The 22771-nt window shown below is 54.2% G+C and overlaps 1 protein-coding gene across 1 annotated transcript in view; it reads right to left on the bottom strand.

The window, feature by feature from the left end:
- Positions 1–5625: 5625 nt before the first annotated feature.
- The window catches only part of LOC138489410 (zinc finger protein 34-like), a 109215-nt gene continuing 92069 nt past the window's right edge, over positions 5626–22771 (bottom strand). Inside the window, exon 4 of the mRNA XM_069617132.1 lies at positions 5626–8109. Within this exon, the coding sequence (XP_069473233.1) occupies positions 7247–8074 (828 nt within the window). The 5' untranslated portion in view covers positions 8075–8109 and the 3' untranslated portion in view covers positions 5626–7246. The remainder of the gene's footprint in view (positions 8110–22771) is intronic.

The raw sequence follows: 22771 nt of genomic DNA, 5'->3' as shown, positions 1-22771 counted from the left end.
TTGACCTTGAAGCCCGGCTGGAAGAGAAGAATTGCTGTCGCTCTCCTTCACAATCTAAAAGCTGCTGTGTGTCTCCAAGGACTGACCCAGAGAGGACCTGGTAAGGCGCCCGCTTCCCGAGCTACGAGGGACTATCGTGCACAGCTGACCTTTGCCAATGCTCTCTGGTAGACAGGCCTACGTCAGGCTGCCGACCGGAGACGGGGACTGCCGCGGAATCCCAAAGAGAAGCGCCCGGACTGTTGTCCGCCACTGTCGACGACCGCCGTCGCCGACCAGAGCCGCCGTGCTCCCGTTTGCCTAAGAACTTCATTTGATCAACGGACGCTCTCGTCTGCATCGCCGCCGCCGTATCCCGCTGGAGAAGGCCTGACCGTCGACGCCCCGAGGAGAATCCGCCAGTGGGTTTCCCGCCACCTTACGACCGCAGAGACGCCGACGACTCGACGCCCTCGCTGGGCCACAGTTCTTCATCATCTCTTTGCGGTCCAAAACTAGTGTCACCGAGGTGCCCCGCACGCCTCTTCCTTGCAGGACGCCGACGCTCTGACGCCGATGAGCACCGTTCGGATCAAAGCCTGCCGCCTCATCGACGCCGTTCTACCCTGTTCATTGTCGGACGTTCGACGACTCGTGTCTCCCGCTTTAAAGGGCAGGCACTCAAGAACGGTCGTCGATTTCCTGTCGCCGAACGCCAAGTTCTCGTCGCCGCTCGACGATCCGTGACTCCTGCTTGAAAGGGGGTCACTCAAGAAGGATCCGTCGACGCTTCGACGCCGAACACTACAAATCCAGGTACATTGGGGCTGTAGAACTATTGTAGGAGGGAATAAGACTATTGAACAATACATGGACTGGGCTTGTGCTATATATCTTTATTTTACAGGTTGCCCAGGTGGGGGGATCTCCACACAGAACTGTGCTTTGCGGTAGAGGCCAGTATTCTGCCTATTGTTTCAACCATCTGCTTTCCCTCCTCTCTCTATTGCTGGTTTCCTTCTTATTGATCTGTGTAACATCTTTACAGTATTGTTGATGCACTTTAATGAGGTCTAATATTAGTGGTACCACTTTAGAATTGTAGATATTTACCATTGTTGATTTTCCTGAGCACAAAGTGCGTTATTGTGATAAGTGTACATAACCTTTGAATATTAATTATATAAAGCTGTGTTTTCAGTAATACAGTGTGTGGACATTCCTTTGTGGGGGCTTGGGGACTACACTGTACTTAAGAACCAGCCTGCATCACCTCTTGAGAAGCTAGGCCTTGATTGCTCGACCACATTACCAATAATAGAGAATCTTGGCTGGGGTCCTCTGTGCCTCCCCTCTACCATATAGAGAGCGGAAGTACAGACCCCCCTACCAGTCTTTACACCGGGAAATAACCGACAAGTCGGTAAAGATAAACAATGTCTCTTGTAAGAGCTCCGCTATAGGGCGACCAGTTATCTGGGCGGAAAAAAACAATCTGAGGGACCTCGGCGCGTGAGGGATTTTGGGTACACTACATGTCACGATAGGGATAGTGTTACAGACACGCCTATGCCGACGTCCCCTTTCGGTCCCCGAAAGACAAGATGCAATACTCTGCAGTTACCACTGGATGTCAGACCATATGCAAAGCATGTGATTCTAAGCAGATTAACAAGCATCAGAACAATAGATATTAAAGATCATGATTAGGAAGTCTGCATCATCACATGTGGAGCAGAGCGGTTGGGGGGCATACACCGCTCTATCTGCACCCTGGACACAGCAACATTCTCAATGGTTATATTACCTTAGATTTGTATAGCACCTCCTGCCATAGGTTATTGCATGGAAGTATAATGGAACATTCAGTAGTGGTATGGAGGAGCAAACTTAGGTAGATCGTTGGGATGAGGGCGAGGGATAGATAAGATCCTCAGGAAGACATGGGAAGGAAAAGGTGGACAAGCTTTGTGTATAATTATACCAAAAATATTGTGGGACGCAACTGCAATAAATGGGCACAGTGCCAAAAGCAGAGAGCTGGAGAGGTGTTTGCCACGCCGGGGGAGGGGAGTATGTCTAGAATGTACTCACTGCATGGTGAGCTGGGGCAGGTTGAATGCCAAAGAAAGCACAGGCAGCAGAGACATTCACTTACTTTCCTAGGCCCCCAACAACATCTGGGAGGGTTGGCTGTCAGAAATCTTAATTTGCCAATTTTACAAAAACTCCCTGAAAAACAAGCATAGGGTCGCTCAAAACTTTCCTCAATTATGCCATGGTTACCACAAGAATGTTTATCGACTTTGACCAAGGAAGGATCTGCACCCCACAACTGCTCATTACACGTCTGGCAATCCCAGGCGAGCAAGGTTTACACTACTGGACAGCCATGAGTGTGCACCATAGTTAGTTGCACCTCTGGCAATCCCAAGCGAGCAAGGTTTACACTACTGGACAGCCATGAGTGTGCACCATAGTTAGTTGCACCTCTGGCAATCCCAGGCGAGCAAGGTTTACACTACTGGACAGCCATGAGTGTGCACCATAGTTAGTTGCACCTCTGGCAATCCCAAGCGAGCACGGTTTACACTACTGGACAGCCATGAGTGCGCTCCATAGTTAGTTGCACTACACTCTAGCATCAGGATTGGCTTCCACCTGCAGATCTTGTAGTTTACTCGCTGGACGCAGATTTGCACAGGGAACGGACCGCTCCCCTTTACAATAACAGACAGGCTTTCCAGTGGTATTTGGTCTGTGTAGTTTTCTAAACAGCAACTTGTGTAGACTAAAACTTTAAAAACATAACCATAACTGCAAAGCCATACCTTTGGAGTTAACATTGTTGAAAAAAATAGGCTAAGCGTTTTGAAACATTAGGAAAATCCAAAAACATGGTTCTTGGACTCTAACACTGAACCCCTGAAAACGTGAGCAGGTTCTGCAGACGTCACAGCCCTCAACTGCCACATCTAAAAAATGAAACCATGCATTTTCATCTCTCTTCCAATCCAAATCAAAAGCATATTTTTACAGAGAAATTGTAAGTACCTTCTCTTAGTGCATGTCTTCATGTTACACTGTACTTTTTTACCACCTTACCCCAGCTCCACCGGATTCCCCCCTGGGAGCTCTGGGCATCGAGGAAGCAGCCCTGCACCAGATTCCCCCCAGGGAGCATCGGGCATCGAGGGAGCAGCCCTGCACCAGATTCCCCCCAGGGAGCATCAGGCATCAAGGGAGCAGCCCTGCACCGGATTCCCCTCTGGGAGCGCTGGGCATCGAGAAAGCAGCCCTGCACCATATTCCCCCCTGGGAGCATCAGGCATCGAGGGAGCAGCCCTGCACCAGATTCCCCCCAGGGAGCATCGGGCATCGAGGGAGCAGCCCTGCACCAGATTCCCCCCAGGGAGCATCAGGCATCAAGGGAGCAGCCCTGCACCGGATTCTCCTCTGGGAGCGCTGGGCATCGAGAAAGCAGCCCTGCACCATATTCCTCCCTGGGAGCATCAGGCATCGAGGGAGCAGCCCTGCACCAGATTCTCCCCAGGGAGCATCGGGCATCGAGGGAGCAGCCCTGCACCAGATTCCCTGCACCCCCTGGGAGCACCAGGCATCGAGGGAGCAGCCCTGCACCGGATTCCCCTCTTGGAGCATCAGCATCAAGGGAGCAGCCCTGCACCAGATTCCCCTCTGGGAGCGTCAGGCCTTGAGGGAGCAGCCCGGCACCAGATTCCTCCCTGGGAGCTTCAGGCATCGAGGGAGCAGCCCTGCACCAGATTCCCCCCACGAGTATCAGGCATTGAGGGAGCAGCCCTGCACCAGATTCCCCCCCACGCGTATCAGGCATCGAGGGAGCAGCCCTGCACCAGATTCCACTCTGGGAGCGTCAGCATCAAGGGAGCAGGCCCTGCACAGAGTCCCCTCTGGGAGTGTCAGCATCGAGGGAGCAGCCCTAGACCCGATTCCCCCCTGGAAGCATTAGGCATCGAGGGAGCAGCCCTGCACCAGATTCCCCCCACGAGTATCAGGCATCAAGGGAGCAGCCCTGCACCGGATTCCCCTCTGGGAGCGCTGGGCATCGAGGAAGCAGCCCTGCACCATATTCCCCCCTGGGAGCATCAGGCATCGAGAAAGCAGCCCTGCACCATATTCCCCCCTGGGAGCATCGGGCATCGAGGGAGCAGCCCTGCACCAGATTCCCCCCAGGGAGCATCGGGCATCGAGGGAGCAGCCCTGCACCAGATTCCCCCCTAGGATCATCAGGCATCAAGGGAGCAGCCCTGCACCAGATTCCCCCCAGGGAGCATCAGGCATCGAGGGAGCAGCCCTGCACCAGATTCCCCCCAGGGAGCATCAGGCATCAAGGGAGCAACCCTGCACCGGATTCCCCTCTGGGAGTGCTGGGCATCGAGAAAGCAGCCCTGCACCATATTCCCCACTGGGAGCATCAGGCATCGAGGGAGCAGCCCTGCACCAGATTCTCCCCAGGGAGCATCGGGCATCGAGGGAGCAGCCCTGCACCAGATTCCCTGCACCCCCTGGGAGCACCAGGCATCGAGGGAGCAGCCCTGCACCGGATTCCCCTCTTGGAGCATCAGCATCAAGGGAGCAGCCCTGCACCAGATTCCCCTCTGGGAGCGTCAGGCCTTGAGGGAGCAGCCCTGCACCAGATTCCCCCCTGGGAGCTTCAGGCATCGAGGGAGCAGCCCTGCACCAGATTCCCCCCACGAGTATCAGGCATCGAGGGAGCAGCCCTGCACCAGATTCCCCCCCACGAGTATCAGGCATCGAGGGAGCAGCCCTGCACCAGATTCCCCTCTGGGAGCGTCAGCATCAAGGGAGCAGGCCCTGCACCAGAGTCCCCTCTGGGAGTGTCAGCATCGAGGGAGCAGCCCTAGACCCGATTCCCCCCTGGAAGCATTAGGCATCGAGGGAGCAGCCCTGCACCAGATTCCCTGCACCCCCTGGGAGCACCAGGCATCGAGGGAGCAGCCCTGCACCGGATTCCCCTCTTGGAGCATCAGCATCAAGGGAGCAGCCCTGCACCAGATTCCCCTCTGGGAGCGTCAGGCCTTGAGGGAGCAGCCCTGCACCAGATTCCCCCCTGGGAGCTTCAGGCATCGAGGGAGCAGCCCTGCACCAGATTCCCCCCACGAGTATCAGGCATCGAGGGAGCAGCCCTGCACCAGATTCCCCCCCACGAGTATCAGGCATCGAGGGAGCAGCCCTGCACCAGATTCCCCTCTGGGAGCGTCAGCATCAAGGGAGCAGGCCCTGCACCAGAGTCCCCTCTGGGAGTGTCAGCATCGAGGGAGCAGCCCTAGACCCGATTCCCCCCTGGAAGCATTAGGCATCGAGGGAGCAGCCCTGCACCAGATTCCCCCCACGAGTATCAGGCATCGAGGGAGCTGCTCTGAACCGGATTCCCCCCTGGGAGCGTCAGGCATTCAGAGGGCAGCCCTGCACCAGATTAACTCCTGGGAGCATCCGGCATCAAGGGAGCAGCCCTGTACCGGATTCCCCCTGGGAGCGTCTGGCATCAAGGGAGCAGCCCTGCAATCCAGGTGTGGGCCACTCTTCCTTTACCCCCACCAAGGGCTTGGTAACATTCTGCAGAATACTTGGCCTCAACACATGAAATTAGCAGTTCTACTTTAATGGAATAGTAAGATCATTCTAAAACATAGGCCTGCAACCTTTGGCTCACCAGATGTTTTCAACTCTAGCCAATGGTGAGGGAATCATGGAGTCAAATGAAAAAAAGAAATCTGTCAAGCCACCGTTTGTAACTCAGATAAACATGTTTTCTTTCTGCTACTTTCCTTTGCATCTCACATTCTTGAAGTGTTTGCTTTTCTCGCAGCATATTTCATAATTCTTCTCTCTCCATGTACAGGACTGACGTTTCACCAGGAACTGTGTGTCTGCCTAGAAACGATTGTTAATGGCACCTTTCTGCAGGTTTCTTTAGCTCCTGGCCCCGGTGAACCCCGGCTATTGGATGATGACGCCACTCGCACAGCCTCCAGCGGGACACCGCGCCTTCTATGATAGACTTCAGGTGCGAGGTGATCACAAGAGCTGTATGTGAAAAATAAGAATGGCCCAATTTCCTATTTTCTTTCTGTGCTTTAGCAACCCTGTCCTCAGACTGGCAACCTGTGCAGCCATGATTAGGCTTGTATGCATCACTTTACTTTGCCATTAGTGTTTTAATTGCTGATCAGCTGTCGTTTCTGCACTAGTCCTTCTCTGTATGTCCACGCCCCTGAATTGACTCTTTGTACTGTTCATGTTGCATGCTTTACTTCCCTCCTCATTGGGTCCTGGTTTACAAACATTAATTGAAAGAAACAGAGGATAATGTTCTGTGCAGCTCATAAAGTTAACTCCCCTTTTGATGCACAGGAATCTACGGTTTAAGGACAATAAGGCAGGTACACAGAGGAAGAACACTTCAGCAGGCATGAACATGCAGCACTGTTGCAAAAAACTCAAACCATACATATTAGATGAGGATTGGGGTGGGGGGAGGGGAAATCACTCGTATCATCTCAGGTTTAATACCAGATTAACTCTTTGCGCATAATGATACCCTAAAAGACAGACACAGGTTTAGATAAACCCCCCCCCCTCCCTCACCCTTCCAAGTGGCAGTAGCTTTTCTTTAGGAAGCCTTTCGGGTGTCACGGGCGTGCAGAGCTAAAGAGATAGCGCGCCCCCATGCACCATGCAGAATGGATGGCTGTACATATGAGACCTTGAAGCATGGCTTTTCCCAGACCCTATTCGCTGGTACAGTCTGTTCTACGTGTGCAACTTCTGATGTACCCTAAGGTTTCTCGTTAAAGTGCTGTCCACATTCCGTGCATTCATACGGCTTCTCTCCAGTATGGAGCCTCATATGGTTTTTCAGAGCAGAGTTGTGTCTGAAGCTTTTCTTGCACTCTCTACATGTATAGGGCTTCCCCCCAGTATGGATCCTGCCATGGGTGAGCAGCGAGGAGTAGTTACTGAATCGCCTATTGCACACGGTGCACTCATAAGGTTTCTCCCCAGTATGACTCCTGATGTGGCTGCTCAGAGATGAGGCATGCCTGAATCTTTTCTTGCATTCTGCACACTCATAGGGCTTCTCCTCAGTATCGATTCTCTGATGGCTGTACAGATATACCCGTTGATTGAAGCGTTTCCCACACTCTGTACACTGGTATGGTTTTTCTCCTGTGTGAGATAGCAGATGTTCTGTCAGCGCTGAAGTTCAATTAAAGTGTTTCCCGCACACGCTGCAGCCATACGGCTTCTCCCCCGTGTGGGTCATTTGATGATTCTTCAGGTAGGTGGAGTGACTGAAGCTCTTCTTGCACTCAGAACATTCGTAGGGTTTTTCCCCAGAATGGGTCATGCGATGTTTTTTCAGAGTTGAGGAGTGATTGAAGCTTCTCTTGCACTCTGCGCATTCAAAGGGCTTCTCATGTGTATGGCTTCTCTGATGGCTAATGAGATGAGACTTCAAAGCAAAGGTTTTCTCGCACTCGGTACACTGGTGTGGTAGCCCACCAGTATGGACCTTTTGATGGCCATGTAGGTAGGACTTCATGGTGAAGCTTTTGTCACACTCCTTGCACTTGTAGGGTCTCTCCTTAGCATGGATCTTTCGATGCTCGCACAGTGTTGAGCTCTGAGTGAATCGTTTCCCACAATCTGCACATTGGTATTGTCGCTCCCCAGTATGGATCTTCTGATGCTGGTACAGATTTGAACTCTGAGCAAATTTCTTTTCACAATCCGTACACTGGTACAATCTCTCTTCAGTGTGACATTTTAGGTCATTTTCCACAGTATGGATCACATGATGCCGGGTCAGATGTGACTTCACTGTAAAACATTTTTCACACTCTGTACACTTATAGGGCCTCTCACCTGTGTGGGACCTCATGTGTATGTCCAGACGGCTGCTGTTAATGAAGCTCTTGCCACAGATGCTGCAAGTAAATGCTCTTTCCTGTGAGTGCATTCTCATATGGATCTTGAGCTGCGAGGACGTGATAAAGGTCTCCTCACAGTATGTGCATCTTCCAGGGTGCATTTGCCGACTGTTGCTTTTGGTAAAGGCTCCATTTCCTATGAAAAGAAGCAAATGTTCTAGTTATTCTTGCATCATCATTTAGGCTACAATTCAATAGTGCCAATGTAGAGCTGCAAGTTTTTGTTTCCATTCACTACTAACACTCAGTGGGTGATATCCGTGTCGCTCCCTCAACTTGATTAAAGTTAGCATAACAAATAGAATTTTGAAACCTAAACTGAGTTTACAAGCATATAATCTAAAATACTAAAACATGGAAACACTGACAGGCTAATTCATAGAATCCAGCGCACAAGTAGCGCACGCGGCTGGCGCACAGCGTGCGCCTGCGATAGTCTGCGCCAGGCACGTGCGCTAAAACAGATTTCCGCGCACAGCGTATTCATGGATTTCAAGCTCCCAAACCAGCCGTTGCGCAGAGAATCGCAGCGAGCCTGCAGCAGCGCCAGTAACGCCCCCAAGAACGCCCTTGCGCAAGGAAAAGCCATCAAAATCGCTAAATCATCGCTAAGGGCTGCGCTAACCCTGGACCACTTCACAGGGCAGGCAAACAAGGAAAGAAAAGCGGGCAATCATCAAATCAGGAGTACGCGGGAAGTACTACACGCGACTAGGCAGGGAACGTGAATTACAGGGGTAGCGGGAAGTTCAACACGCGATTGGCCAGGGTACGTGTATTACAGGGGTACGCGTGAAGTAGAACACGCGATAGGCCAGGGAACGTGTATTACAGGGGTACGCGGGAATTATCACACGCGAACAGCCAGGGTGCGTGTATTACAGGGGTAGCGGGAAGTTCAACACGCGATTGGCCAGGGAACGTGTATTACAGGGGGACGCGTGAAGTAGAACACGCGATAGGCCAGGGAACGTGTATTACAGGGGTACGCAGGAATTATCACACGCGAACAGCCAGGGTGCGTGTATTACAGGGGTAGCGGGAAGTTCAACACGCGATTGGCCAGGGAACGTGTATTACAGGGGGACGCGTGAAGTAGAACACGCGATAGGCCAGGGAACGTGTATCACAGGGGTACGCGGCAATTATCACACGCGAACAGCCAGGGTGCGTGTATTACAGGGGTAGCGGGAAGTTCAACACGCGATTGGCCAGGGTACGTGTATCACAGGGGTGCGTGGGAATTATCACATGCGAATAGGCTGGGTGGGCCCTCACAGGTGTACCCTGTACACCCTCCACGGCCCCTGCAGGCAGCCCACAAAACAGTGGACTACCCTGCACACCTGATCATGTCCCCCTGCACCCCCATCCACCAGGGGCACCCTCCACCAGGCCCCCACCCATGTCTCCCACCACCCCCACCCCCCAGCAGTGCAGGGGCACCTGCCATCAGGCCCCCATCCATGTCTCCCACCACCCCCACCCCCCATCCACCAGGGGCACCCTCCACCAGGCCCCCACCCATGTCTCCCACCACCCCCACCCACCAGCACTGTGGGGCACGTGGCCAGCAGGCAGTCAGGCATCAGCCGATGGCAGGTGGGAGCGTGCTCAGGGCTCTGGGGGACTTAAATTTGGCCTCCTGGCCAGGAGCGTGGTCTTTCGTGTTTGAACGCGTGGACAGCCTGATAGGGAGTGATTTTGCACGTGAAAACCCCACACTCAGCGAATCGCGCGAAAACCCGTCACCAGCATATGTGCGTCAATAGTTACCTGCACGTGCAGTGTCAAAGCGTGTGATTGGTGAACATGGATCTACACGCAGGAGTGACAAAGCGTGTGATTGGTGAAAAGTGAGCTACACGCAGGAGTGTCAAAGCGTGTGATTGGTGAAAAAGGATCCACACGCAGGAGTGACAAAGCGTGTGATTGGTGAAAAGTGAGCTACACGCAGGAGTGTCAAAGCGTGTGATTGGTGAACATGGGCCAAGCACGTACACGCCGTAAGTGACGCTGTACGTGTGGGCCTGTATAAAAGGTAGTGTTGAACACCATTTCCTTGTACGTGCTTTTCGTGGAGAGCGAGTGGGTGAATTCTGTACTTCTTGTCGTTTCACACGCGATTTACTTCACGGCGTTTCCAGTTCGTACTCCCTGTTACCTCTGACAGCTTTTTCTCTTTTTCCTCTTGTACTGGTTTACCTGGGCCTGTTCCCTCAAACAGTGTCCCCTTCTACTGTTGTCCTGTCTCCTCAGACAGCGTACACATCTTCTTTTGGCGGGGGTGTTGCCAACCAAAAGCGCACATTTTTCACGCTCTTTTATCTGGCAGACGGTGAGTCACGCACGTATCTAACATCTGTGCTTGCCCCGTGTGTAGCCTACCCCTTCAGAGGTCAATCTAGGCTGCGTGTGACACGCATACGTTCATTGTGTTACTGGATGCCACAGCGTAGTGCAGGGTTTTCCATCAGCACACGTGGTCTAGGAGGGGTATTGTGCACGTTCCTTAACTTTTTTGGGGTGCCTGTGCGTTGCGTGACCCGTCATCTTTCCCCAGGGGTGTCATATAGCCTTGCCACTGCACTAGGGTACGAATACCATCTGGTACCCAACCCCTTTGACACCCAATTGCCCAGGACAATTGTGCACACCGACTCCCATACGCACAATACCATCAGTGCCATGGTTGGGAGGCGTGCAAGCCTTAAGGGTGGCAAAGGTGGCCGAGCCACACGTGGTGGCCGTGGAGGATCCACTAGGGGACGTGGTTGTGACTTGCAGGGTGCCCCTGTCCCCCCCAGTCTGGAGGAACAGTCAGGAACACCCATGCCCCCCCCCCCCAGTTGAGAGTCATGTGGCTGATACCAACCCTGATCAGCCCTTGTTGGACCAGGCCATTGTGGCACCAGACCTGTCTGAGGGTGATCCCATCGCTGACATCCAGGTCAGCAGGTCCACTGCACGTGCACCGGTGCACATTGGTGTCATCAGGGCACGCGCATCTATGCCAGATAGGTCATCTGCTGGCCCCCGTAGCCAGGGTGTGGCTCCATCCACCCCACCTCTCATACACCCTGCCAAGACTGTGTCGGTCCTAGTTCATGCACCTCAGATCAGGCCTGACCCCATCCCACTACCCCCAATGCCTGCACCTACTCCCATGCTGAGTGGGCAATCCCACACACCCAGTACTGAGTCCACCACGACTCCTGCCCCTAGTGTCCACAGCGGCGTAGGACACTCTGGATCCCCACCCCCTTCCAAGCGCAAGAGGAAGAGTGCACGTCCGGCACAGGCTGATGCCCCAGGCACGGCTGCACAGTCCGGCCCATCAAGGAAGCCAAGCTTCACAGACGCCGAACTGAATGCACTTGTTCAGTATGTGTCAGATCATGATAGGGAAATGGTCATCGTTGCAGGGTCCAAGACCACACATGCCAGACGCCAGGCACACTGGCAGACCATTGCTGACAGAATAAGTGCCCTTGGAGTAGTGAGGCGCACAGCTAGTGATTGCCAGAAGCGCTGGAATGACCTTAAGCGCAGGGCAAAGGATAAGCTGGCCTCAAGTCATGCCGCAACCTTGGTGACTGGAGGTGGGTCCCCAGCACAGGAAATAGAACTCACACCACACGAGTCCGTAGCTGGATCCTACGTCACCGAGGGACAACTCCAAGGTGTGGGAGACCTCCCTGATTACGAGGCATCATCCGGTGAGTGCACATGCATGTGTGTATTATCCATGTGCATGGTGTGTGTGTGAAGCATTCATGTTGGGTGCCTGTCAAGGGGGTGTGTGGCAGAGTTGATAGTGGCACCCATGTGCCTCATCCAGTATGTTCAGTGCAACACCATCTGGCCACAGCACTATCCCTACTGGCAACAGTGCACATATGGGCCGACACCATGGAAGTTGCCCTTGAATTGTCATTTTGTCACTACATTGTTGCTCATACTCCCCTGTCTATTCATCTGATGTCTTACATACCATTCCTATCCTTTCCCCCAGCCATTCAAGTTTCATCTTCACATGCCTGACATGCAATGATACCACATGCTAATGCGTCCTCTGTATATAAATGCCAACCAACATGCTGTCATACTGTGGATGTTGCCTTGACATCCACCTCCTACCTGTGGGCTTTGGTACCGTCTGGTTTCGAGCCCCATTCCCTCACACTCCATGCTGCTCTTCATGGTCTATCTTCCATGACTTCTACAGTTCAGACCATCGTGCCCTACTCACGACACCTGCTTGCCAAAAGTCAAATGAGGGCACCCTGCCCTCCAATGCGACCCACCCTATTGCTGACCAGTGCATCTGAGCCTACTCTAAGCTAACTCTCACTGACATCTGCTCATACATGCCTTTGCCTGTCCCATAGACCCTTCACATGGTCCCTGTCCTCTCTCCTTGCTCCTCTTCCACCATCATTGGTGGGACCCGTTGGGGTGTACTCCTGGCCTCCTTCCAATCCTCAGAGGCCACTATTGATGTGCATGGTAATGGGAGCGTCTCAGTCCAAGGCCCTTAGGCCAACCTCAATCTCCTTGAGAAATGCTACCCACATCTCATCAACTTCCTTACCTCTCCTGCTGTCCCCCCTCCTCTCTCCTCATCAATCCTGCACTGCCTCCCTGCACCCTCCCATGAACCTTCTCCGCCTCCCACTCCAACTCCTACACATGCTGCACCTCTGATCTCTAGCACTCCCCGTATGTCCTACAAGGCTGTCAACCTCCTCCACAATTACACTCCTTTCACTGCGGCTGCATCAGGCATTCCTCCGATATCTGTCACTTACATGAGGTTATGCACCTTGACATCCTTGGTCTCATGGAAACATGTCTGACGGCCAGCTCTGTCTGCATCCTTGACCCTCTCCTTGGCCCGCCACTACTGTGCAGGGGGGGTGTGCCCTTGGCTTCCCTGAGGGTATTCCTGCCACTGTCACTCCTACTTAGACCTACTCCACTCTGGAATGGCTTGTGTGAGGTCTCTCTCCACCACACCTTGACATTCTCAAACAGTGCGTACTGTGTCTGGGAAAACTGGTCAAATGTACTACTTCCTTTCTGAGTGTCCTCACCTCTCCTCCTCACTCATGTCCCCAGACACAGAAATCCTCATCCTTGGTGCTGTACGCATCCACCTGCATGCTTGTTGACGCCCCCACGTGACCTTTCTGTGACCTCAGCAACTCCCTCTCACCCTCTAGACTCCCGTCTGTCCCTACTCATTCTGCAGGGCACACTCTTGATGCTCTGATCTCATCTGACTTTCCCCTCTCCGTCCATCTCTGCACTCCTCTCTCCTGGAGTGATCACATTCTCCTCTCCTCCCAGCTCACCCTCACCACCCCACAGGCAAAGCCACCCTCATCACTGTCACACACCTTCTTGGTATTCCGACCCATGAAGTGTGTGTCAGTCGAGGCTCATGCTGCCAAAATCTCCCCCCCATCCAGCTCCCCCTTAGGCTCACTCCCATCCTGACAGGGCCCACTCCATGCTCCACTCCATGTCAGGTACACTGGATGTCTTTGCCACGGTCATGACCACCTGTCTGAAGCCCCATGCCAATGCAGAGTCCTGGCATGACTCGGATCTTGTGAACCCAAACCACAGGTGCCGGGTGGCAGAGAGGGAATGTCCTGCATCATGGCCATCCTCTGGCAAACTGGCCTGCCACATGCTCCAAAGGCAATAGCGCCTCACCCTTTTCACCAAGATGAGATCCCCAATCCAAGGGCACATATCTGCGGCATGTGACAACTCTGCAGGACACATAGAAATCTGAAAGGACCTTGCCGAGCCAGAAGCAGTGTGTACCTCCCCTGTCCCCTCCGAGCCCACAGCACTGCATGAATGTCTCTGTACCCCTATAGGCCACCCCCCCAGCACTTGTCTGCGCCTAACACCATCTGCCCTTGACGTCAAGTCCTACTTACCTTGTACAGCACTTCCAGCCGCCACTTCCCCTTGCACTTCATCGTGCCACCCACCCCTGCACTTGCGTGACATGAATGACACCAGCACCAGTAGGATTGTTGACTGGCATCCCCTTCTGCCCCACCACCCCTCAGTGCTCCGCTGTACCTTCATACATTACTTGACCGGTGCTTCACGAATGCAATATGAATCCTTTACAGGTGATGGGGAGGTGGAATCACATTGTTTACTGCATTTTGTTGATGTAGACAAGGCACTGTGCATCGTTGCCAATTTGGACTAGCAGATCCATGTACAACATGTTTACTTATTGATGTGACGATGCAATGTCAGGACCAGAGTGGTTGAAATCCAAAAAAGTAGCCCTCCTCTCCCTCTTCACTTGGTGGCTATGTCACATGCCATGTGTGTGATGGCATGTGCCTTTGACATGGCAATCAACGGCCAATGTGTGATGGCAGTGCTAGGCAGCAAGGTGAGCAGGCGTTGCTCTCCAATCTGTACATTGTATGCCCTGAGCCTCCCCTACAGACCCAGTGATGGTGAATGCATAGGAGGTCTCCCAGTCATGTTGGACATGTGTCGTAGAACTACTGCCTCTGTTGTTCATCAGCCCTTGTTGCATGCCATGGTGCTAATGCCTGTTTCCATTTTTCTCTTTCATGTCTTTGCAGGGGACGAAGCACTTGTTGATGCTGGGGATGTGGTGGTGGAGCCGTCCCAGGAGGGCAACCCGGGCCGACCTACCACAAGTGAGGGACGTGGTGTGTTTGTGGGTGAAAACCCACAAGTGCTGCAGGCCGTGCTGTCGAGGGGTGTCTCTGGGGGTTCCTCCCCCGAGCAGTATTCAGGTGTAGACTCGGAGGATGACACCTATGTGCAGTCGCAGGTGAGTGTTCTTGGGAGAGAATCTCCTCTGTCCGACCCACCTGCAGCCGGGCCATTGCCCTCAATGGGGATGTCAGTGTCGGCAGATCAGCCTCCGGTGGTTACGGATGCAGGGCCACACCACCCAATCTCTGTTCCTGTTCCTGGGGCTGCAGATCAGAGAGGGAATGCAGTCCTGCAGCCTGAGGCCTTGCCGGCACAGCAAGGCGCAGTCCGCCTTGCCCCAGGCAGGTGTGGTGCCCGTCAACGTGGTGGCCGTATGCCACCTGGCAATACCGTTTGGGAGCAATCCATCTACGGTATGGCCACCCAACAGGCAGCATCATCCGAGATGATTGCACAGGCCATGGATAGGGTGGCCACTTCCATTGTCCCCCCAGAAAGGCTGATGGAGCGACTGGAGCAGGCTACAGAGTCCATCTGCCAGGCACACAGGGAGGATATGTTGGCGTCCAACATGGACAGGCGGGCGGCACTGGCGACTCTGCGGGAATCACTTTCCATGGAGTCCCAGCGCCACAGGGAAGGCCTGAGGGAAGAACTCCGTCACCTCAGGTCGACCCTGTTAGAGCTTGAGGCTTCATCCCATAGAAGGACAGAGGAGCAGCTGGAGCGTCTGACACGGACGCTCTCGGCCGAGATGCAGGCAACTCGTGCGGAGGTCAGGTCATCCCGGGAGTTACTGCATGGGGACCTCCGCATGATTATAACCCAGAACCAGAACTACCAGACCCGCCTGCTTGCAGCCATGGAGGAGCAAACTCGTGCTTTGCGTGGGCTGCCTCCCATTGTCACACCATCTTCTGAGGCAGCTCCCCCACCTCCAGAGTCAGCTGCAGGGTCTGGCCAGAGCCATAGCGACTCATCTCCCACAACAGAGTAGCCGTGTGGGCCACGAGCCTATGGGGTGTTTTCCTTTCCCATGATCCACACAGTTGGATTGTGGCGTGCATCCTGTCCTCGGACCTCATAGGTGGCCCCCCCCCCCCCCGCCGGCCCTTTCATGGCCATTTTTTCTCATTTTTATTTTTATTTTGCAAGAGTGTTGCCTTGTGTGGGTACCTGGGCATACACTGTATTGTGGCTGGGCACATGCAGGCTTGTCCTGAGTTTGGTTTCGATGCTTGGGTAGCAGACATCCACACCCCTCCTGCTTCCGTTTCCATGGGCTTGCAAAGGGTGTGCCCAAGTGACAGCAAATTACACGGTGACATTGGACTCCCATGAGCTGTTGGCCAGTCCATAGTCAATACTGTGTAGACATTCTAGTGTTCATTGTTGTTGCACCTAACTATGCATGATGGTTTGATATGTGCCTCTACTTACATATGTTGCTCATGTTTTGCAGGTATTTCACACAGATCTTCACAAGGGCATACTCTCTGGAGTCAGACTACATGTCGGTAGATGTGCACTGACACTTTTGCATGGCGCCATCACTGTACATCTGGACGGTGAGGACATACCAGCAGAATCAGGTAATGACACTACCATTGATTACATGCAATGTGTCTTGTTTGGGTGGGCTTCAGGGTGGGTTGGTGTGTAATTTGATTGAAAATACTCTTACACAGGTGTGTAGTAGTGGCTCCAGGGCGGTTAGCTGCTCAAGTGCGGCTATGTTCCATTTGGGGCACTGCTATTTGTGACACTGGTGTCATGTTGTGATGGCCAGTTTGTTTGCTGTCACATACCATGACATGGTGTCCTCAGTGGCGGGACTGTGAAGGGAATGGGTGACATGGCAATGTTGTCATGTAGTGAATCGCCTGTGGCAATGCATATTAGATTGATGGAGTTGTGTCTTTGCGTTGTGATGCATTGCTGGTGTATGTGTAGCTAGGGGTGCACACATATTGACACTTCCATGTTAACAATCTCAGGCTGATGTGTATCTGACTGTTTATTGTCAAGTAATTTTCAGACATTGTCAGGTAGTGTCATCATTGATTGTCAGATGGTATGTGCCAGAGCAGTGTGCACTAGCCAGCACTGTGATTCCTAGGTGAAGAAGTTGGCCACCAGTTGCGTACGGGCTGCCTCCCCCCGTGCCCTTTCCCCTCCCATGCGCAGCGGGCGTGCATGTGGTTGTGGATGTGGGGGCACCACCATGTCCACGGGCAGGCCCCGGCGTGTTGCAACGTTGTGCAGGACACATGCTGCCACTATGATCCTGCACACTATTCGGGGAGCATATAACAGCTGCCCGCCAGAACGGTCAAGGGAGCGAAAGCGTGACTTGAGCACTCCGAATGTGCGCTCCACTATGCCCCGTGTTGCAATGTGGGCTGTGTTGTACCTTACCTGGGGTGGCGTGGTGGGGTTCCGGATTGGGGTCATCATGTGGGGGCTGATAGGGTAGGCACTGTCCCCTGCGGAGGTGGTGATGGGTATCATTAGTGGTGTTGTGTCATGACCCAGTATCTGACATGCATGCATGTGCAGTGGCATTCATGCTCACCAAGCAGCCATGTATCTCCATGCTGGCCAGCCTCTAGGTCCCGGCATAGGGTAGACATTCTGTAGATGAAGCTGTCGTGGGTGGACCCTGGATAGTTGGCATATACTGATGTGATTATTCCCTTGGCATTGCATACAACTTGCACGTTGATGGAATGCCAGTGCTTGCGGTTTCTATAGATGTGCTCTGTTGCCCTGGGTGGACGTAGAGCCACATGTGTGCAGTCAATTGCACCAAGCACTTTGGGGAATTGAGCCACACCATAGAATTCCTGGATGCACGTCCGCCTTTCTGCATGAGTCCTGGGGAGATATATGTGCCTGCGGACTGATGGCCGTGCAGTGATGATGTTCAAGACCTGGTGTAGGCAGCGTGACTGCGTGGCCTGTGACACACCACCCACTATGGCACTTGTCCGCTGAAAGGATCCAGTGGCCAAGAAGTGCAGTACATTCAGGACCTTCTGCAGGGGGCTGAGTGCTTGGGAGCACAGGGTGGGTGATGTGAGGTCATCCTCCCACTCACTGACCAGGTCCAGTATGATGTGTGCTGGAAACCTGTACCTCCCATACACCTGGTCATCAGGCATCCCGAATAGGCTGGTTCTGGGTGTGAATATTCTGGCCCTGACTCCCCTCCTCCTCCTCCTTTGGTAGCCCACTGCCACTGCTGCTAGGAACGGTATGTTCATCCTGGCATCTGGCTTGTTTATTGAAAAGTGCGCAAATTAATGCCTTGCGCGTGTTGTAGGCGAGCGTGTGAGCCTCGCACCCCTGGAATCGAGTTCCCACTCCAATCGCGTGTGGAAATTCCCACGCAGCAGGCATACAGGTGCGCTGACGTACTTGCTTGTGTAAGTGGCCGCGCGCCCCTTAAATACACGTACTTAGGCCAATGGCGCGTACGCGCACTTTTGGCCAATTACACGCGATGAAATACACGTACATAGGCCAATGGCGTGTACGCACACTTTTGGCCAATTACACGCGATGAAATACACGTACATAGGCCAATGGCATGTACGCGCACTTTTGGCCAATTACACGCGATGAAATACACGTACATAGGCCAATGGCGTGTACGCGCACTTTTGGCCAATTACACGCGATGACACTCTGACGTGCTGTATTTCCACGTGTGCTCCGTCTTCACGTGCTGAGTGGGGAACGCCCGTGCGGATCACGTCAGACGCGCTTACGCGATGAGGGACTCTGGTCCAATAGAATCGCGTATGCGTGCTGACGCACTTACGCGCTAAGGGCCTTTCCTCGGATTTCACGCTGACGTGCAGGAATTTCACGTGCCAAATCACTCCGTATCAAGCTGGCCACCCGAAAACACACGGAACACCACGCTCCTGCCCCGAAGGCCGAGTTACTGCCCCCCCAGTGCCCTGAGCAGCCTCCCACGTGCTATCTGCTGCTGCCTGCCTGCCTGCCTGCCTGCTGCCACCGTGCCCTGCCATTTGGTGCCTGCACATCAGCCATCTGCAGGGGTCCACTTGCTGTGTCCACCCCTGCTGGAACTGAAGACTCCCAACTGGGATTACATCGCTCCACAGCCCAGCCCCAGGACCCAGTTGCCCACCCACACCTGCCTCTGGGGTTGCCATGTCGGGCACTTCTACATCTGGCACCAGTGGCAACCCCGAGCCAGAGGGGCACCAGCTTCACTGCCACCGAAGTTGGTGTCCTGGTGGAGCATGTCCTGGGGCAGTATGATGCCCTCTTTGGATCGTCCCGCGCCAGCAAGGAAGGACGGGAGAGGATCTGGGCCGACTGTGTGGTTGCCATCAACGCGGAGGGGGTGGCAACCCGCAACGTCTTGAAGATCAAGAAGCGCTGGGAGGACTTGAGGTCCAGGACCCTTGTGAAGGCCCGGCGCCTCGTGGAGGGGGGCCGGGGCCACATGAGTTCCATCCAGAAGAGGGTCCTGGAACGCGTACGCCCAGCGCTCCACGCCCAGATCCTTGAGAGGGAGACCCGTCTGGAGTTGAGCGGTAAGTGTCCAAGCATCACTGTGTGAGACAGGGCATGTTGCGGTGTGCTGGTTCTATGATACTTGCCTGTATGTGTGCCATGGGCCATGTATGCATGTATGTGTGCTGGGACATCATGGTAATGCATGTGCGACCAGTGATGTGTGACCCACATGGTTGTTGCATTTGTTGAAATGCGGCATGGGGAGCACTATGCAGATTTGGGACATGAGAGCATGCCAGTCTCTGTACCTGGACATGGATGGGGGTGAAGGATGGGTGCTGATGCCAGGTACATATATGGTAGCCATGTCTGTGTGCCTGACCTGCATGTCTGTGACTTGTGCATGCCATGGATGCATGACTCATGTGTGTGACAATGCACAGATTCAGTGACGCACCCAACTTACCCTTGTTTTGCCTGTGTTCGGTGTGATTGTGGCCAGATGGATGTGACTGAGGTGAAGTGTGTGCATGTGATATGCATGAGCCATGATGCATGTGAGTTACTTATCATTGAATGTTTCAAGAGTCAATTGGACATGCATGGAAATGTGCATGGCATGCACCATGCCTGTTACTGTGTGTGTTTTGCCTGGACTGACCCATGTGTTGTGGAGGGACATGATGGAAGTGTACTTTGACAGGGGTGCTCATCTGCTATTGCTTCCTGTCTAGGGGACCATTGTACAGTAGCCTGATGCTTGTGTCCTTTGTCTCCCTCTACGCAGCGGCTAGTGAAGAAGAGGGCGGAGACGGCGCTGTGGAGCAAGGCGGCGGGGATGCCCCCACGGCTGCAGCGGAAGGGGTGGGTGAGCCCCCACAGGGGCCTGCTACGGCGGGAGACGGTGAGGAGCCATCCAGGTTGGTGGTTTGCACAGAGGAGGAGGAGGCCGACACTGGTGCACACATGGGGCCTGGTGGGAGCATCCCTGCTGGTGCAAGTGGTGCAGTCCAGGGCCAGGGGCAGGAGGCAGCACAGGTCACCGTGGAGGTGCCTGTGCATGTCGCTGTCCCTGACCCTGTGAGTGCACCACCATGCACCAGCAGGGATGCCCCGTCCCAGGCCCGTCCGCAGGTAGAGGGGATGTCCATGTCAACTGACTCCCCTCCACCTGCGGCCGTGGGAACCCCTGGCCGCGTGGAGCAGGTCCTGATTGGGGTCGCGATGCGCACGGCTGTGATTCGTGATGCCGTGCGTGCTTCCCGGGAGGAGCACGCACGTCATCACGAAGTGCACCGTGCCGACGTGGCCCAATTGGGATCGGCCATGTTTGGGGGGTTCCTGCATGTGTTGGCCAATCTGACGGCCCTCTCCTCCTCTGTGCAGGCTATCCACCGGTCGTTCTCCTTGCCGTCTTCCGGCCCAGATGCCACCATGGCCCCCTGTGGACCTGCCCCGACCAATGCAGCGAGCTCGGTGGGGATCCCATCCCTGCCGCAGTTGGGAGTCGGAGGTCCAGCAGGGGTGGACGACACAGCAAGTGGACCCCAGCAGATGGAAGATGTGCCGGCATCATCGGGCAGGGCACGTGCACGACGGTGGTTACCATCAGCCTGGATGCCGTCGTGCTGGCAGAGGCAGTGGCGTCGGAGGCAGCAGCGGGCTCGACGTGGGAGGCATCATGGCTCAGGGCCATCAAGATCGGAGGGGCAGGCATCGGCCGGAGGGCAGGGCAACCCTGGCATGGCAGTGTGTTCCGTGTGGGAGGAGTTTGGCCAGCGGATAGGTGCGGAGCGGCAGCGGGCGGAAGAGGAGCGGCTCGCCATGGCCAGGGCGGAGATCTCCATGCATCAGGCATTGAGGCGGGCTGAGTGCCTCGAGGAGGCTCGCAGGGAATTTGGTGAGCACATGGGGTTGTCCCTGCGAGACCTCGGGGCCAGGACTGAGTCCCGCCTCCAGGACATTGACATGGAGTTCGAGGATGCCCTGGCCAGCATCACCAAGTGAGCCGCAGGACTAGCCCGCTGCCTTTGTATATAGTTTTTTAGTTAGTTAGTGCTAGGTTTCCTTTATTTCTTTTCATTATTTTGGACCGCTTGGACAATGGCCACTTCTTTGTACATATTTTTTTAATTAGTTAGTATTAGGTTTCATTAGTGGTGTTGGGCTCATGGACCCTTGAACATTCCTGTATATATAGTTATTTTTTGGGAGGTACATTTTTTTACTTTCATATTGTTTACACCATGTCGTAATGGTTTTTCTTTCATTTCATACTACATGTGTTTACTTTGGACAAAATCTGTTGATTTTTCTATCCTTTGTTTTTTGGTTTCTCATTTTTGTTCCCGGACATGGACCTTTTATTTGCTTTGCCAGATAGTTGTATTAGTTTACTTGATTTTTTTTAAAATAGATTTTTATATTATCTTACACTTGTGTCATTTTTTCTTTGGTTTCTTACATGTCATGATATGGGTTTTGACATTCACTTGCACCCATTGTGTATGTGTGTGTGGCGGACATGTGTTCTTTTGCATACTTGCCTTTGGGGTTGTGTCATGTGATTGCATTCACTATGTGGGTGCATGCAATCCTTGCCTGGGTGTTTGTGCTGGGTATGCTGACCATTACTGCCATTATTGTGTATCGTCAGGACCAGGGGCCAGGGGGACATGGGTGGGGGCCTGGTGGAGGGTGTCCCTGGTGGATGGGGGGTGGGGGTGGTGGGAGACATGGGTGGGGGCCTGGTGGAGGGTGTCCCTGGTGGATGGGGGGTGGGGGTGGTGGGAGACATGAGCAGGTGTGCAGGGTAGTTCCCTGTGGTGTGTGCTGCCTGCAGGGGCCGTGGAGGGTGTACAGGTAATGCCTGGGAGCACACAGCCAATTCGCGTGTGGAACTTCCCGCGCACTCCTGCAATCCACGTAGCCGGCCATATCGCGTGTGGAACTTCCCGCGCACCCCTGGAATCCACGTAGCCGGCCATATCGCGTGTGGAACTTCCCGCGCACCCCTGGAATCCACGTACCCGGCCATATCGCGTGTGGAACTTCCCGCGCACCCCTGGAATCCACGTACACGGCCATATCGCGTGTGGAACTTCCCGCGCACCCCTGCAATCCACGTACCCGGCCATATCGCGTGTGGAACTTCCCGCGCACCCCTGCAATCCACGTAGCCGGCCATATCGCGTGTGGAACTTCCCGCGCACCCCTGGAATCCACGTACCCTGCCATATCGCGTGTGGAACTTCCCGCGCACCCCTGGAATCCACGTACCCGGCCATATCGCGTGTGGAACTTCCCGCGCACCCCTGCAATCCACGTACCCGGCCATATCGCGTGTGGAACTTCCCGCGCACCCCTGCAATCCACGTAGCCGGCCATATCGCGTGTGGAACTTCACGCGCACCCCTGGAATCCACGTACCCGGCCATATCGCGTGTGGAACTTCCCGCGCACCCCTGCAATCCACGTACCCGGCCATATCGCGTGTGGAACTTCCCGCGCACCCCTGGAATCCACGTAGCCGGCCATATCGCGTGTGGAACTTCCCGCGCACCCCTGGA

Source organism: Ambystoma mexicanum, chromosome 9 (genome assembly GCF_040938575.1).
Source record: "Ambystoma mexicanum isolate Mex_15411 chromosome 9, UKY_AmexF1_1, whole genome shotgun sequence".
Taxonomy (NCBI): domain Eukaryota; kingdom Metazoa; phylum Chordata; class Amphibia; order Caudata; family Ambystomatidae; genus Ambystoma; species Ambystoma mexicanum.
This window is presented reverse-complemented; position numbering and strand designations above follow the sequence as displayed.